General features: G+C 35.6%; 1 protein-coding gene across 1 annotated transcript in view; it reads left to right on the top strand.

The window, feature by feature from the left end:
* fhod3b (formin homology 2 domain containing 3b) overlaps positions 1–18,818 on the top strand; it is a 181,231-nt gene that overhangs the window by 139,879 nt on the left and 22,534 nt on the right. The window contains 10 exon segments of the mRNA XM_058746369.1: positions 1,442–1,553; positions 2,733–2,827; positions 2,948–3,091; positions 3,256–3,497; positions 8,098–8,166; positions 10,549–10,596; positions 11,931–12,047; positions 12,349–12,483; positions 13,041–13,091; positions 15,061–15,248. Coding sequence (XP_058602352.1) covers positions 1,442–1,553; positions 2,733–2,827; positions 2,948–3,091; positions 3,256–3,497; positions 8,098–8,166; positions 10,549–10,596; positions 11,931–12,047; positions 12,349–12,483; positions 13,041–13,091; positions 15,061–15,248 — 1,201 coding nt within the window.

Here is an 18,818-nt window from a genome sequence, read left to right as displayed (position 1 = left end):
TTCTGTTATATGGTGCATATGAAAGATGCAGTATGGTTTGAAAGAGCAGCTCTTACTTTATTAAACACAGATCTGGGTAACACTTTATTTCGATAGTTCACTTTAGACATTCTACTAACAGTAAGTAACTTTGCAACTACATGTCAACTAGCAGTCATTAGAGTATCAGTAGACTGTCTGCTTAATATCTTCTAACACTTTATTTTGATGGGTCCACAACATACAAAATACTGACTAAGAAGCTTTGCAAGTATATGTCAACTTATTCTACAAACCCTAAATCTACCCTACTGAGAGTTAGTAGACATGTAGTTGCAAATGAATGAGAATTAAATGATATGTAGTTGACATGTAGTTACAAAGTTACTTATAGTTAGTAAAATGTCTAAAGTGGACTATCGAAATAAAGTGTATACCAGATCTGTTTCTCGTTTCTTCTCCCATTCTCCACACCATATACACTTTTTTTTTTTTTTTTGGTCTGTTGGATTTCCGTGGTTCTTCTCTTTTTGACAGTGTCCGTTTCCTTATCAGGGAAATACAGTGTCTCAATATTGCCATGTCTAATGCATTTATGAAATCAAGTATAATTTTGCAAAAGCAAAAATATCTTTTTAAAATCATTTTTAAATCTGTAATATTTGTTTTCCTGTAAAAATATTTAAACTTAGATAATTACAAGATGAGAAGAAAAATAGTATTTTTTTAAAACCATTTTTTTTAAAGAAAATATATCATAAATTGAGTTTATTTTTTAGCATTAACCTCACAAAATGTTGTTAGATTTATGCTTAAAGCACATTATGAATGAATGAATGAATGCCCGTGAGGTAAGAAAAATAAACGTTACTAACTGTTTTGTTTTGAAAACAAACATGACTAAATGTTTTGTTTTGTTTTGTTTTGTTTTGTTTTGTTTTGTTTTGTTTTGTTTTGTTTTGTTTTGTTTTGTTTTGTTTTGTTTTGTTTTGTTTTGTTTTGTTTTGTGAGGGTGTTTCAGTGACACCACTATTTAATTGATGTTTATAGGAAATTATACTGGTTCACATAATGGGCATAAAGTTGCACAAAATGCAGTATTAAATAGAAAACTAAGATGTCTAAGGGGGTTAAAAACCAGGAGAATAGAGAACAGACAGGAAAAAATGGTTACAACACAGGCTACTTGCAAGACATTTAGAGTAGCTCCTCCTCCTGTCAGTGTGCAGTCATGTGTCAGAGGCTGTTATCAATATCCTCCATGGTACTCCATTCAGGAAAATGTGTCAAGATATTCTCTGGGCATTTACACTCTTTACAGTCAGTTTAGTCTAGACAGTGTAAGACCATGTGTGAGCTGCATGAATTTAATATTATTGGGTGTAAATGCAAATGTTATGATTAGTGTTATGTTGTTGTATAGAGATAAATAGTGTTTCTTTGTGTGTGTACATGTGTGCAGTTCCGGTTGGTTGTTAAAACTGCTCTGAAGCTGCTGCTGGTTTTTGTGGAATACACCGAGAGCAACGCACCTCTCCTCATCCAGGCCGTCAACACCATGGACACCAAGCAAGGTAACATACACATTACAAAAACAAACACACACACATGCTTATGAAAGGTGAAATACACTTGGAAAGTTGTCGCAGTTTCCCTGGAAAACCATTTTTTAAACTCTCTGTCTCTGTATCGTTCAAGCTGAGCTCTGGATGTTAGTGTGTGTGTGGAGGACTGAAATGATAGAGAGAAACTCTCTTCTCTGATGAGGTTTGGTTACAAAGCAATGAGATGACAGTTAACAAACTGTTCTTGACTCTTTTTCAGATATTTTTAACGTAATTGCTCATATTATCGGCCCCTGCTTTGGCAGTGAACAAAATTTGATAGCCTGCAGAGTAAATCAAGATTAATGGAATGGGGGGTGGAAAATGAATTGTTGATAGGACCAGAGCTACTAAGATAGGACAGCTAGAATGAAAGTTTAATACTGTTACATAAGAAGAGAGAACGCTGTCTCTGGTCTCCCAGTGAGAGACAGACAGGTTGGCAGATGAAGCAGAACGTCTCCTGCTATTAATCTACATAACAGACATTTTCTCCTCAAACTAATGCTGCTCATTTGTCTCTGAACCAGCCATATTTCAACCGATTTGCTTCAAATACCGTTAGAAGTTTATTAAACCACAGTTCCTTTGAATTCAATGAATTTGTTTCAATACGTCTTCAATACGTTTCTTTATTTCTTTTTTTAAGACAGCTTTTGTCTGCCAAATCAAAGCCATGTGGCACAAGACTCAAAAAAACAAAACAAAACAAAACACACCAAAACAAAACACAACACAAAAACACAACACAAAAACAAAACACAAAAGACACCAAAACACAACACAAAAACAAAACAAAACACAACACAAAACCAAAACATTGTACATTTACTCATTTAGCAGACACTTAACATTTAGCAGGCTAATAAACATAGGAAGTGCTCGCAATACAAAGTTTTCAAAACGATGCCTGGAAACAAAACAACACAACACAACATAAAACAAGAAATTTGATCATATGTTGTTACTATGTGTCAAGGCTAATAAGTCCTAAAATATCAGATCATTTGATCTTTGGTTTTAAAATGCCATGTGGTGATATTTATAAATTAATGATTAATGATATTTGTATATATTTGCATACATTTCACCTTAAAAAAATGTGTCATCTCTTATGTGTCATTGACCCTTTTGTTTACGTGTATCCAGGCTGTAAACCCTGGTCTAATGCCATGGAAATCTTGGATGAAAAAGATGGAATGGACACTGAGCTGTTGGTTTATGCCATGACCCTTATCAACAAGGTACCAGGACAGTATTATGTTTCAAAAATGTCACTCTTTTTGCTCACTCTCATTCACGTGGTGTTATATATAAAGGTACATTAGTACTTTTATTCTCATGTATCTGTGGTATTCCTGCAGACATTGGCTGGTCTTCCTGACCAGGACACGTTCTATGATGTGGTTGACAGTCTGGAGGAGCAGGGCATGGAGTCCGTGGCTCAGAGACACATCAACAGGAAGGGCACAGATTTGGACCTAGTGGAACAGTTCAATATCTATGAGGTTAGCGTGTGCTCAGTTTGCTTTTCAATTCAGTTTTTCTCTTTTTTTGCACCAAATCTAAAATGTTTAAAGAATTTTTTTAAACAAAAAGTAATCCTTGATATATAAAACCTTAATAAAGATGCAATATTTGCTGTTAGTCTAATAGTTGTGCTTATTCATAGTCAACCCTACGTCATGAAGACGGTGATGATGAGACTCAGCCTCCTCCATCTGGACACAAAAGTCGGCGTCGGGCCAGCGTTGGAGCCACACCTGAGAGGCGGGGTTTGGAACGTCGCCGCAGCCGAAGACATTCACTCCAAAATGGGAAAGGCCACACCTCTGCTCCTTCTTCCCCCTGTCACAGCCACACGCCCAACATCCTGCCCCTCAATGGCCAGAGGATAGATGATATCAGCGAAAGGTGAGAAGAGAGAAAAATAGAGATCGAAGTTGAATTGAATTGAATAATTTATATTGTGTCTGTAGTACATTTATACTACATTTAAAAACAAGTAACAGAATCCTTTAAACAAGGATGCAACTAAAAATTAATATACCTTAAGAATGTTGGACATGTAACATTTTATTTATTTATTTATTTACATCATTTATAAGAAACTTAATTTATTAAACATTGTTAACTAAAATTTCAATTAATATATCTTAAGAATGTTGGACATGTAACTTATTTATTTATTTATTTATTTATTTACATCATTTATAAGAAACTTCATTTATTAAACATTGTTAACTAAAATTTAAATTAATATATCTTAAGAATGTTGGACATGTAACTTATTTATTTATATATTTATATACGTCATATATAATAAACATCCTTTATTTATTTATTTTTGTGGAATAAGTATTATTTTTATTACTTATCAAACTTCTTGAATAACTTATTTAAAATAGTCAGTCAAATATGATACATAAAATGATATAAATTTACTTGAGAAGCAACTTTGTGTGACTATTTTATTTTTAATTTTTAAATTAATTTTAAAGTTTTTATTTATTTGTTTGTTTGTTTAGACAGTGTATTTATTTATTTAGACAGTTTATTATTTTAAACTATTTTAAACATATAAATAAAGTATCTAGACAATTTTGCTTCTGAAGTACATTTATCTTGTATGTGTAGATATTTTTACTGGACAGCTAAACAATATACAGATTATGAAAATGTAAAACCAATGATATGACACTTTCAATTGTTGTCTTGCGACATCTATGAAAAAGTGAATGTGAAAATCCTTACACTAAGCCATTTTTTTTTACCCTCCCCTGACCACATGTATTCATTTTCAGCCATAAAACACTACGTGTAGTTCAGGATGTACTAATTTTTAAAGAACAGGAAGCAGTTTTATATTGGGTGTTCTATCACGTTACTTTTGACATGAGAGTTTTTAAGTCCCAAAAGAAGATGGAGAATTTAATAATGCTCCGAGGGAGAGACAGAGAGCACTTGCTAGTGCACAGACATTCATATTAATCATATGTACACAAGGGAGGCAGTGGGAACCTGTGAGGCTGAGAGGAAATAGGAAGTTACTGAAATATGGAGGTTCGAGCCATGCATACTTCTCAGGGCTGTAGCACAGCATGAGGTGCTCGATCATGTCCTTGTATATTTTGTTGTAAACTATAATAATACAACTTAATCCGTATCCTTTGTATGTTTCAAAGGACAAAGGTGAATGCATATATATCCGAACTGGGAATCACAGTAGTAATATCAGCCACCGAAAAAGCTTCATATGGTTTTTCTCTCATCCAGCGAATCAGTCGTAAGAAGGGACACGGTAAGGTCACATAAGGCAGTAGAGAGAGAGAGTACAGGCCAGTTCAGCCGCTCTGTGTTAGTGGAATGTTGGGGAGTCTGGATGTATTCTGTGTCTCTGAGAGGATCTTATAGAGGTGATATTGAATTACAGTGCCCGGAAAATTTACTCACCACTGTGTTAGATTGGCCATCACATTTGAGTAATTAGAATGCACTGTGAGTCCAGTAATCAAGAGTAGAGATCTAATCAGAAGTTCTTTGGTGTTTTAGCATCATAAAATCCTTGTAAGAAGAAGAAAATGCAAGTATAAATATAAATAATATAAATACAAATATAATATAATATAATATTATATAAATACAGACATTGCAAGAAGAATATGTTTTTAGCCTCAAATTATATATAGTTCATAAATTAAAATTTGTATAATATATAAATTTGTATCATGTAATTATTTCCTATATTACTGATGTTCAGAGTTGAGATATCGAGAAAAGTTGAGAAAAGAAAATAAATTCATATTTTTGTTTTGTAAGGCTGCATTAAATTAAATAAAATGTGACAGTAAAGACAGTAAAGACAAAAAGTATATCACAGTTTGCACAAAAATATTAAGCAGCACATCTGTTTTCAACATTGGTATTAATTAGAAATATTTCATAAGCACCAGATCTGAAGACTGGAGTAATGGCTGCTGAAAATTCAGCTTTGCCATCACCCATCACAGAAATAATAAAAAAATTTTTTTTTTTAATACAGTAATTTTTAATAAATGCAACCTTGGTAAGCAAAAAACTACAAAATCGTTCTGACCCCCCAAATTTTGGACGGTACGTACTGTATGTTATAAAAATATATCTTATAAAAATTATCTTATTTTAGAACAAACCTTATTACCTTCTCAAGTATATGTATGTTGTTTTAAAGACATGTATACGTTTTTACTGGAAAGTGAAAACAAAATTGATTAAAATACTGATTAAAATATAGTAAAATATCTAAAAGTTCCCTCTTAAAATGTTTTGAGTGACTGTTAGTATCTGGTATATTATCTGTTATCATGTTCGTTATCTCAGCCATAATACTAAATAATTATCGACAAGCAACATCTGAAAACTGTAACTACTGAAAAAACTGTTGCTATGAACTTGTGCCTGTCTGAAAGCCGCTCAGTACCTGCAGTCAGATGGCCAGAAAAGCAAGAATATGTCTGAGACTCAGCAATATTCCTGTCACTATCTCTTTATAGCTCCCGTCACTCTCCTCCTTTTGTTGAGCTGAACAGACTGCTTGTGCTTTCGTTTATTGATGACAGGATCTGCTGTTAGTGATGGGCTTCATGGGTTATTTTTCTTTGAGTGGTTTGGTTGACAGATAGTTGAATTCATCTCAGTCAGTCATCTGATCCTGACGTCTGTTAGCTAACCCACCACAGGAAATTAGAAGGACCTTTGAAGTGCGGTGTTTTCCATATTAGTAATAAATACCAGTCTACTGGGAGATGGAGAGAGAGAGCGAGACCCTTGAGCAGGGAGGCACAGGACTTCTCCTCTTCCACCTAAAGGTCTTAATCCTTTGCTGCATTGACTGTTGTGTAACTCAGTGGGTCTCAACTGGTGGGTCGTGACCCAAAAATCAGTTATTGTTCTGTTTTGACAATGGGAATGGGAAAAAGAACTGACTCGTTAGAGTTGACCAACATATTGATAACCTTACATACAAATAACCATATTTTAATAAAAAAATCAGGTTATTTCCCAGAGGTTCCATCAAAACATAAGCATCCATGTATTCTACTCAGAGTATTCCATTTGTTCTGTGAGTTGTGATGTAAATTTTTTATGACCTTATGCCGATAAACGAAAACAGTTTAATGCATTTACATAACCATAGGAGTCGTCGTCTTATTAAGCATAATTAAGAGCATGCATGTAAATGCACTCACTGTACGCTTTTGATTGACGAAAAAGGATCAGCTCATAAAAGTCATTCGTTCAGTAATCGGACTACACTGATCGTGTTGTCTATTTTGGGCTATAGATTCATGCTGCTTTCATGTGCTATCAGATATTTCCTACTTCCCACTTCTGAATTCGTAATTACAAGTTTGTCGCGTTCGAGTGCTTTGTTGTGGGAAAGAATAGGAAACATGGAGGACACCAGGTTCATTATTGCCTATTTCTTGGGGAAAAGGCTTATTAAAGCCAAACTTGATAGGAAATATTTAGTCAATATCCAACAAATTTTGAGGTGTTATATCCCATTTTCTAGCAACTATATAAACATTGCCCGCATTCACCACTGACTAAGAGCTGATAATTGTTACTTGTGGAATTTAGATAATCATCTTGGAATCACGATTCCATAATTTCAGTCAAATAAATGCTATTTTCTTTGTGTTACATACAATATGTTACATACGTGACTGTAACGACAAGAGAAAGCAATATAAATGCTGTGGGCAAAACGGATAAAACATAACAGTCACTACAGCAATGCTTTGCTCCTCCTCCATGTTCATAGTTTACAGCCCAAAGTCGTAAATGCAGTATCAAAATTATCTCTTGGGTTTCCTAGTCATAAATATGACTTGATAGGCCAGTTGTGTCCAATTTTCATCTAGGACAGGGGTAGGCATGTATGTCCTGCAAATCTAACCCTAAACCCTGGGATCTTCCTCCAAGTCCACACTTTCATGATGTAATACCGATTTGGCCCCAGGCACCGAGGGCGCATATCGGCCACAAAGGGGGCACTCTCGAGCACCCTTCTGAAAGCTAAAATGACAAATGGGACACCCTACAGTCTCATGCGCAAGACCACAAGTGCACGTGAAGTGTGCCATTTGGGACAGTGCCATTGTCTTAAGGATTACTAAGGCTGTAGGCAGGTGAGTTTTGTTTTTCAGGGTTGTCTGCAGGACAGTGACTCTCTAGGACTGACCTTGCCTACCCCTGGTCTAAGAAACTAATATGTATGATTATTTTTTTAATGGCAGCATCATTCGCAGTGGTTTCCTGCATATTGTGTTGATGTGACATGAAGTTTGACCAAGTAACATAACATGACTTTTCTTAAAAGTTGTGTGTTGTGATTACCTGTGTCATATTGTTTGCCGTCAGAGCATGTGGTGGAGGTTCTTGTTCTTGTCCTCTCCTTTCATTTGTGTTCTTCCTCTCCTATCTTTGCTCATTGCTCCTTCCAACCCTCAATCCCTCCTTTTCGCCACAGAGAGGAGGAAGAGGAGGAAAAGGATGAGGAGCTTCAGAAAACAGAGCTCTCTAGACAGGCATCCGAAAGGTATTTCAGTGGAATAGGATTTCAGGGTGTAGTGTCTTAGAGCTAGAAACCAGATTGTAGATCCTTATCCATTTTCTGATGCTATCTCTTCCCTGAATTGACTAACATAAATGTCTCCCAACATATCATGGTGTTCACCATCATTTACTAGATCTTCTGCTGTTATTCTGTTGTTCGTAGCTGGATGCCATCAACAGTAGATGAAGCTTCTAGCTTGTGTTTGCCTTTAAAGTGCATGGTCAACTTCATTCCCAATGCCGCTGATACAGACAATGAGGAAAACCTCCGGGACAGGTCTGGGATCAAGGTTATCCGCAAGGCCCCAGTGTCCTCCCCTCCTTTTACCCCAGATTTTGGCCCCCCGATATCACCCAGACTGTCTTCTTGGGCTTCGGTCAGGTCCTTGGGGGCCCTCCCGTCCCGGGGTTCCTCTGTCACCTCCTCAACCTCCACCTCCCCAAGCGAAGACCCCCTGTCCCCTGTCCTTCCTCTGCTTTCTTCCACACTTCTTCCTACTTGCCCAGTGGATTCGGACGAGGTGTCTGTGGGCACTCCGCAGGCTCGAGACCCAGACAAGCACTGCAGGTAGTGCAGATAGATGCAGTAGATTCTCGCCACTCACAGAATAAGTTCCATGCATGTGCAGATGGGCTCTGTTCCAAATCTTAGTGAGCTACTTGCATAGTTAGGGATCATAGGCAATGATTCTGTTTTTCTGACACAAAATCTGTTCCAGCTCAGAGTAGGCAGGAAAATTTTCTGCTTCTCAAGTACTCCTTAAGGTTAAAGTAGTCCCAAAATCAATCATCTATCTATCTATCTATCTATCTATCTAGTGTGGTGTGCAAGTGTCCAGTGTATGTAAAGCATTTCAAGTCAAGCTCTATTGGATTCCTATCTTGAAAAAGAGCCACCTATGTAGACAGTTAAGATTGGAATAGAGCCATTCAAAGCTGCATGTCATATTCAGAGAATGACTTTCACTCCCACATACTGTAAGTCAAGCTATGAGATCCCTGAGAGATGAACTTAGGAAACCCATGTCTGTTTTTACTGATTCAAGTCTCACAAACACTACGACCACGGTATTTGTGGAACTTTCATCTTCTAATAGGAAGGAAGTGTCGCATGGGAGTCGCTTGATCTCTGGATCTCCTGTGAATGGCGAGGGTTTATTGTTTTGCCTGTTCCATCAAGCCCACCTCTGAAAAGAGTTTAGACCCTCACCTAGTGGATCATCACCCTATCCCTATCCGCTTCCAAGAGAACACTGTAAAACGTCCTGTATCTTCCAAAAATTGCACCCTCATAAAAAGTGCTACGCTCACTGTGTCTTAACTTATGGTCATGTGCAATATGTGGCTTATTCTGTCTTATATATCAAATCCTTAGACCAATAAAAGAAGAAATGGATACCAGTATGATCAGAGCCTGATAAATCATTATACTCTGTGGGCTTTATGTTGCTTCCTTTATATTTGATGGAATGCAAAAAGACATCGTTTTATAAACTAAAGTCTCATTTTTTTAAGTTGAACCAGCCACTGTAGTGCAAGACACTCCCTAAAGGATGCTAACTTTTACTGACATTTACAGCTCATCTGCCTTTCATTGGTGCATTGTACCACTACAAAGCCAAGAGAAGCCTGTAAATTAAGTCACATATAAAGAGGCAATTGTATTTCACCCTGAACAGTGCCTGTAGGGTCCACATTTCATGAGAATAAAGCTGAAAATGCTTTGCGATGTCATGTGCATGTTTGTCTGACATTAAAACTGTGGCAGATTGAGGAACCCATCTGGATTATAAAGTGGATCAAAGTCAGTTCTTTTTTAGTCTGCTGGCTCTATGCAAACGTGGACTCTTTAATATTTAATAACCTAATTACACAGCAGTCTTATGCTAACGGCACAGTACACTATTAAAGTCAACTTGACATCAAAATCTTCTCTTCTGGGAAAGCTGGGCAAGCATTGATGACACAGCCGACTTACCTGTCATGGACTAGCAATGGCAAGCAAAGGGTGAAGATTTGATTGGTTAGCATGGTCAAGCTTGCCCCTGCTGGTAGGTGTTGTAACTACACCTATTAATTTATTATTATTAATATTATTATTGGTGAGCTCGTAAAGGTGAAAATTGCATTTATTTTCCCCTTCAACTGTCCTAGCTGGCTATTTAACAAGGTCTTTAATATTTAAATTAATAAACAGATACTGCTTTGATTCACTTTCTGTTTGTATTGTCACTGTACTTGTCTCTCAACTGCACTTGTCCCTCTGTCCTCTTTTTCTGTCCCAACTGTCAATCAGACTAATCCTAATCCTGTAATTTATGTGTCGATTACTAACTTCTTTTCATGTTCTGTCTCTTCTGTGCAGTCTGTCAGATGTTAGATACTCAAACACCTCATGCAGTTCATGTGGCAGGTAAGGGAACAAGTAGGAAGCAAAGCAACTTTGTGAGCTTTAGTGCAAAGTTTCAAAGGAAAGGGTCATGTGGGTTCAAGTCTGGCTTGTGTTATTTCCTAAATTCTTCATCCCATCTTTTCTTGTTCATCTCTTGGTGTCTACATAAAAAAAAAAAAGTTTTAAAATTTTAAAAGCATAAAGGTGTGCCATATTTAATCAATTTTAACACTGATATATTTTTTAAATATTTGAAATCAATTACAAAAACAAGTTAAATATTATGAAATGAAGACAACACAATTCATAATTTAATTTAATTTAATTTCTACTTTCCAGCCATTTGACTTACTGTGATTAAAATTCTACAGAGAAGGTTTTCATTTGGCAAGTCGAAAACAATTCACAACACTTTAAAGTGTGATGGCTCTTTATGTTTTTAGGTGTTGGAACACTTTGGAATTTCGAACAGTGTCTGTTTGTTTCATTGGTTGTAAGCCAGAATTCATTCCCAGCTCTGAGTTCTTACTCCGATAATATTTACATTGTTTTTTCAGTGCTTGTAACACCAAGTCTCAGGCATTGTTTAAATAAGTATAAGCTAGCAAGGGAAGGAATAAATAAGGAGAAAGAGTTTTTTTTTTTTTTTTGCACCCTCATAAAAAGTGCTCACTGTGTCTTAACTTATGGTCATGTGCAATATGTGGCTTATTCTGTCTTATATATCAAATCCTTAGACCAATAAAAGATATGTGTAATATGTGTAATGAATCACAACAGACTCAAACATTGAGACAAGTGTAGGGAGCGAATGACAGCATGTCACTGACCTCTTTTAATGAAGATGTGGGATTGCACAGAGAAACAAGCCCCCGCATGTCTTGAATCGTATCTTCCAATACAAGGTCATATCGCGTACATCTGCAGCCAGTGATCTGAACTGGCAAGCTGCTTTATTTAGGGAGAAGAGTTTATTTTGTCAGTCACTCATGTGAAAGCTTGATTTAGCAGAGCACCTGTGTGCGTGTGTTTGTGTGTGTCCTTGGCTGTTGGGGTTATCGAGTGAGGCTTCACATTGGCCTATTCACAGAGAGTGTCTGTTGTGGTCCTGATGGAGGAAATACATGACCATGACATCATTTGGAATCAGAGCTTCACCCCCTGGCTGTGTGTACTAGCTGATGATAAGTGTGATAAATGAAGTGAATGGAAAATATGGCCATTAGTTCTCTTGGATAAATCGAGACTTTAGCTTTATGCTGTTAAGAGGAAACTTCAGGACAAAGAATCCTACAAATCAAATCATTTATATATGGCTGAACTTTTAATTAAATTCTCTTTTTTCCTTCCTTTAGCAATGGCTATGCAGATACATATCCCGGCAGGTCATCTGGGGTGTCCAGTGCCCCCTCCACACCATACAACCGCTTTGGCCCCTCAGGAGGTCCACCTGCAGACAGTAAGCCCGACAGGTGAGGGACTGTTCGTCTTTGATGTGCATATGGCTCTGTTCTGCACAGGAATCTTTGAATGTAACAGTTCTGAGGCTAAAATGGTTATGATTATAAAACTAACATCAGAGAATTTTCAAAACATATTTAAAAGGTGTCCTCTACTATGATTGGATAACCTCCTCATACCATTACATTACATTGTCGTTCATCAGGGCGATCTAAATACTGACACTTCAGGTGCCCAAGAATATAATTCTTGCTATATTGAGGAATTGTTGTTCTGAAATTCTGTTCATCTTTGGTTTCTCTTGTTCTCCAGGCCTACTCTGGGTGGATTGTTGACTTCCTCCTATAGGCAACATCAGGAGTCTCTGAATGCTGAACGTGAACGGAGGCGCCTGGAGAGAGAGGAGAGACTTCAGCGCATTGAAAGAGAAGAGAGAAACCGTTTCAAGTTTGTGGCCTTTCTCAGCATTCATATTGATGCAGTGTGTGTTTTCACCCAGGGCTACATTGTTTCATGAATATGACATACATCAGCATTTCCGACGTCATCTAGTACCTCTTATTTTGGAGATGGCCGTGAGAAATATTTTGTCCAGCAGTTTAGAAAAGCAGCCGAGGCCTACATCCAAATTTTATCAGATATCTGGGAGTTTTCCTGACTGGACAAGTTATTGCTTCTTAGACTTATTATGGTCATTCAGATGAAAACTGCATTCAGACCAGACAGTGAATAATCATGGTGGGCTGCAGGAAGATAAATGCTTGTTCTCTCTTTATGCTTGTCAGTCCTACCATATACCAAGTCATTTAGTCAGCCTTTCTGTTGTGTAATATCAAATTAAAACACCAACTTGAATGGTTGCTACTTGATTAACAATAAACATTTAAAAAACAATATGTAAACAATATTTAACCCCATGAACTCCAAATGTCTTTTGTTGACATATAAAAGGAATTCTTTTTCACTTTTTACATGTTTGCGCATGTTGATTTTCTTTTTTGCAGTCGGGATTATGTGGACAAGAGAGAAGAGGTCAAACAAGCTCGAGAAGAAAGGTAAATTCCAGAGTGACTTAATATGATATAATATAATATTCAAAAGTTTGGGGACAATACGTTTTTTTTTATATACAGTGAAAAAGTAATATTGTAAAATATTATTACAACTCAAAACAATTTTCTATTTTAGCATTTTTAAAAATGTAATTTATTCTTGTGATGGCAAAGCTGAATTTTCAGCGGCCATTACTACAGTCTGATTCTTCAAAAATCTGCTGATTTGGTGCTTAATAAACATTTAATCATTACTTATTATTATTACAACTGAAAACAGCTGTGCTGCTTAATGTTTTTGTGGAAACTGTGATACATTTTTCAGGAATCTCTGATGAATAGAAAGAACAGCATTTTACGATAATATAATATAATATTACAATATAATATAATTAATATAATATAATTTTTATTAATTTTTTTAATTCAGTGGCAGAAACAGGCTTCCATAAGTATTATTTTGTAATTTTAGTAAATTAGTATTGTAATGTTGTTGCAATGATTGTTTCGTTGCTGAAGTAAGTATTATATTAAAAAAACATCCTAATCTTTCTAACATTGTAATGATGGACAGAAATGTTTTCTACTTTCTTTATAATGACTTATATCAGACAATTATTTCTCATACAGTATCACAGAAGATTTCTATAATATTGGATAAATTACTGCGGTCCAATGCAATTATGTCATAAAGCCTTGTGCCGTGTTTAATATCAATTATCAGCACAACGGTAGTAATACACCTTGAAAACATTTATTGTACTGAGCAGCAGATGGGAAGCGTGTCGGCACGCGCTGCAGGTGAAATATGGGCGTCAGGGCCCCTTTATGCCTGCTGTAGATTAAGACCTTTAAAGACAGCAGGACAAGGTGTGTAATTGACTTTAGACATGGGCTTTTTCCATTTACAGTAAATGTTAAAAACATGCATTCTGGCAAGTGGAACGGCTCAATGTCTTTGCATTTATTTAAGATCTTATCAAAAGTCACGGTCTTCCAAACTTTTTTTCCTTCAATTTGATGTGAACCTTACAGGATAGTATAATGATGTTATGGAATTAAAGGATAAGCCATCTTCAGGTGATAGAAAGGAAATGTTATATATTTATGAAGCATCTGGTTCTTGTTTTAGTAAATGTTGTACATTAAAACTGGCGCATATTTTTGGGGTTGATAAGACAGGAGGGAAGGAGACAGCATCTGTTTTGACAACTGTTAAAGGAGAGTTATAGGTAACATAGTGGGAGAATTTGGTGTGGAAGAATATGGAAGTGAAGTTTGTTTATATAAAAAGTTGGAATGCATATTCTCTTGCATGCTGATTGCACTGAAATTGTCTCTGTTTTATTTATCAGTTGTACAATTCCACTAGAGCAAATATTAATCATTAAATCATTAAAAAAGCTGTACAAAATCTTTTTGAAAACACACATGCCATACAAATGTAACCTTGTGAGTATACATATCTTAATCACTACTTTCAAAAGTGTTTTTATAAATGAATTATTAATTCATAAATATAATTAAGTTTTAGGAGAGTGACGACACATTACATTTTGCAACTTTTATTTATTTATTCATTCATTTATTTTTTTGGTTGGACCATAATATTTTTTCAAAAATTAATAAGTAAAGCTGTTTTGTTAAAATTATATTATTTTTATATAAATTTTATATATATATATATATATATATTATATTATTTTAATGATATCAGAACAGTTGTATCACCAATTTTTTTTTTTTTACTTTATGTCCCAAAATATCAATGTGAATTTTAGTTCAGAAATGAAAAACATACCCATCATAGAACAGGTTTATTCAGGTCATTTTATGGATAAGTTACATTTGTACATTAAGTAAAACATTGTTACATTTTCTTTTTGAAGTTGGACATGAAAATGAGCATTGTGTTGGTGCCCTGATACATAATGTTTTTTAGTGACTTTCATCGTTTATGTGATGTATGCAGATATAAGCAATTGGAGCGGCTGGCAGCAGAGGAAAATGAAAGGGAACGGCCGAGGACGACACGGGGGCGAACAGAAATCACCCTCAGCCTCAGTTCACGAACCTCCAGCAGCTCCTTGTCTCGTTCTGCCACCCCTTTGACTGTAGAGGCTCAAGAGGATAAACATTCTGTCCCACATCCAGCACGAGGTGAGATTCCTCTGTGTACAGTAATACGGTGTGGCATTTCTGGAAAAATCTCTGGTCCTAATTTTTCCTCAAGTGTGGAATCAAGCTGTTACCATACAAATGTTTTGTAAAGAAAACAATGTAAAGCCACTAGGGCAGTCAGCCATTAGGAAAAACTACATTTATTTGAGGTTTATTGACCTCAAATATTAACCACAATTTCAGAAATTGGGTCAGTGGTCAGTCAGCCTTTCATATACAGCCACATCTGAATCTGAGGGGCTGGAGTTGGTATGAACGGGCTGAATGACTGGAGCCTGGTCAATCACTCAGTCTCACTGTGGAGTTTCCGACTAGCTTGAGACACATATTCACATGAGAATCGCACAGCTGGGTGCCCAATGTTTCAATCTTCTAAGTTTCATTTTAATTTTAGTCACCTTTTAATTTTAGTTCTAGTTTTTCCATTAGAATTCCCATTCATCTCAATGGCAGCTCTTAGGAAATGAATAAGTATACAATTTGAACTGTGTAAAGGGGAAATATTTATTTTCATGGTTTTAGTTTTAAAGTAATAGTTCACCCAAAAATGAAAATTCTGACATTATTTACTCACTCTCATGTCATTCCAAACCCATATGACTTTATATCTTCTGTGGAATTTAAAATAAGATATTTTAAAGAATGCTTCAGATGTTCTACAAAACAACATTTGACCCCATGGACCCTGCGGACAAAAAAAACAAAACATTTTGGCGTAAGGATCAGTAAAAGATGACAGTTTTTGGTGAACTATACCTTTAAAAAATCTACAAAAAAAGAACCGTCCACTAGCAAACATTTTATTAAATGAAATACATGTGACATGACTGCCAATTAAAATGTTTTTATTACAATTCGAAAAAAAATTTCCATTAATATTTGAGGCAGCGTAACTGAGTGAGTGGTTAAAAGCATTGGTTTGTAACCAGTAAGTTAAAGGTTTAAACCATACAGGATGTGAGCTTTGAGCAAGAGACTTATCCCTTGATTGCTCTGTGAACAACAACAACAAAAAACAATGTGGCGGTGTGACAGAATATTTTCTAGAACAACAGGGTGATATTTGATTATAGTACAAAATCAGAAAGAAAGAAAGACATCCATCAGCCGTGACATAATAATTGAATGGAGTGGCTTGAGGTTGTCCATTCAGTGAGGCACTAGTTATATCACATTCATGTGGTTTCTGAAGGCCAGAGCATTGGTCACACACTGGTCAGTGAATGAAAGCATGACCAGCTGTGTGTAAAAGGATAGCAGTGTGGATCTGACTGTGGTTTCAGAGGTCTGAGCTCTTCCCAGAGTATAAATTGAAAATACGGGACAGATTAACTGGAAAAATAAGACAAAAATACTTATTAAGAATAGGATTTTTTTTCAGTATTTTTTGTGTATGTGATTTCAGCAGTATATCAACAGCACACTTCCTATATCCTTAATATATTTACATAATTAAAGTGTATAAATCTGTATACTATATCCATAATATTTTTCCATAACGACATGTACTATTAACAGCTCTCAGTCATTCAGCTTTTATATTTTTCCTGTGTATTCAAATAAAACGTTTGATGGTAAGGTCGTGTGGAATTTTGTTTTGTTATTCCCCATGCTCCTGCAGGATCACATTTCCTGTATTTATTTGCTTTTCTGAATGTGGAGGAGTAGATGTGGTAAACTTATGTGGGTTACCGTAACACAGATACAGGGAGAGGGGGATGTGGATGTGCAGACTGCACGTGAGGGCTGAGGGGTGCGTGCATTGTGTGCATGCAAAGTTTCTGTACTGCATCACTTCCTTATTCAGATTTTTGGTCATGTTTTCCAGTAAAAACATCTGTCTATCATCTTTAAAGTAGTACTGTCAAACGATTATTAATCGCATCCAAAATAAAAGTTTTTGTTTACATAATATATGAGTGTTTACTGTGTATATTTATAATGTATATATAAATACAAACACATGCATGTATATATTTAAGAAAAATGTTATGTTTATATATACCGTATTGTCCCGAATATAAGACGACCCTGATTATAAGACGACCCCCCTTTTTCCAGATCTACCTTTTGGAAAAAGGCTTTTTGAAAACCAAATCTTGTTTTTTTTTTGTTTTTGTTTTTTCTCTCTCTGTAAAACATTTTTTCTTAAATTATTTTCAAATTGCATATTTTTCCTATTTTAATTTTTGTTTTGAAAGTATGGTAAATACTGGTAAAATGTACCAGCAATGACACTGAAAAATATACACTTTTTGATATACCATAAAACTAACAGGTAGCCCATTTGAATTATATAACATTTAGGCTATCCATCTCATAGTAGCCTACCAACATTTTATTAACAGTAGAAGTGAAATCTTATTGTAGTCTTCAAATCTGGGTAGCCTACTGTCTTGTGTTTTAAAATCACTTACAGAGGAAGTTTGTTCCCATCAGGCTAACATGACAGTCACGACTCGTGCCGCTGTAAGCTTTTCTTTTTCTTTTTTCTCTCGCGATCTTTATAACACACATACATTACATATTTCATGGCACACTCGTTTTATGCGTGTTTGGCACCACCTATTGTTGTGGGTGTATTACTGAAGTGTCAAAGTCTAGACCCCGAATATAAGACGACCGCATTTTTTCAGATGTATTTCAAAGAAAAAAACATCGTCTTATATTCGGGTCAATACGGTATTAAATATATTTTATATATTACAAAATATAATAATTTGCATATATAAATGTATAAATGTAAATATTTTAAAATATATACTGTATGTGTGTGTATTTATATATATATATATATATATATACATAATAAATAAACACAGTACACACACATATAGTATGAAAACAAAAACTTTTATTTTGGATGCAATTAATCGCGATTAATCATTTGACAGCACTACTTTAAAGTAATATTAATTTATTAATATTAACACATACATCCAAAGTTCTGTTATGAAACTCTAGACGGCACAGTCCGATAGGTCACTTAATCTGACATAATGATATCATTATCACATGGTGCAGCTGATTGGTTCTTTTTGTATCAGCAGCCAATGAGCTTGCTGATTAATATTTACATACTTGGCTAGTGCTTGCAGTGCACTTCAGAAACCCACCACCTTCCCCAGCTCCACCTGTATAGATCTGCTACAGGGGTAATTAATGTATGCTATATGGGGGTTATTTTGTATATGTTAAATGTACAGTAGCAGTAATTCTTACATGCTCACAGCAGCATGTTGTGGTCTCAGTACTTGCTTTGCCGCAGCAGTAGCGTAGCAGATCTATTACTCCAAGACAAAACACATTAACATTGTAATTTACATTACAATGCCAATCCCTCTGAGAGTTGTCATGACAGAAATATATTGATACTCTCTAGAACAAGAATGGCTCTCCCAATAATAGCGCTTTTTCTTGACTAGCAAGTATCTTGACATAGCTAACACCTGCTGGCAATTTAAACATGCAGATGAACCTCCTATATATCCCTCTCAAACTTCAATAGGAAATATGTCAACACAGGACAGATGACATTTTGTTTTGGTC

This window comes from Onychostoma macrolepis, chromosome 16, assembly GCF_012432095.1.
Source record: "Onychostoma macrolepis isolate SWU-2019 chromosome 16, ASM1243209v1, whole genome shotgun sequence".
NCBI lineage: Eukaryota > Metazoa > Chordata > Actinopteri > Cypriniformes > Cyprinidae > Onychostoma > Onychostoma macrolepis.
This window is presented reverse-complemented; position numbering and strand designations above follow the sequence as displayed.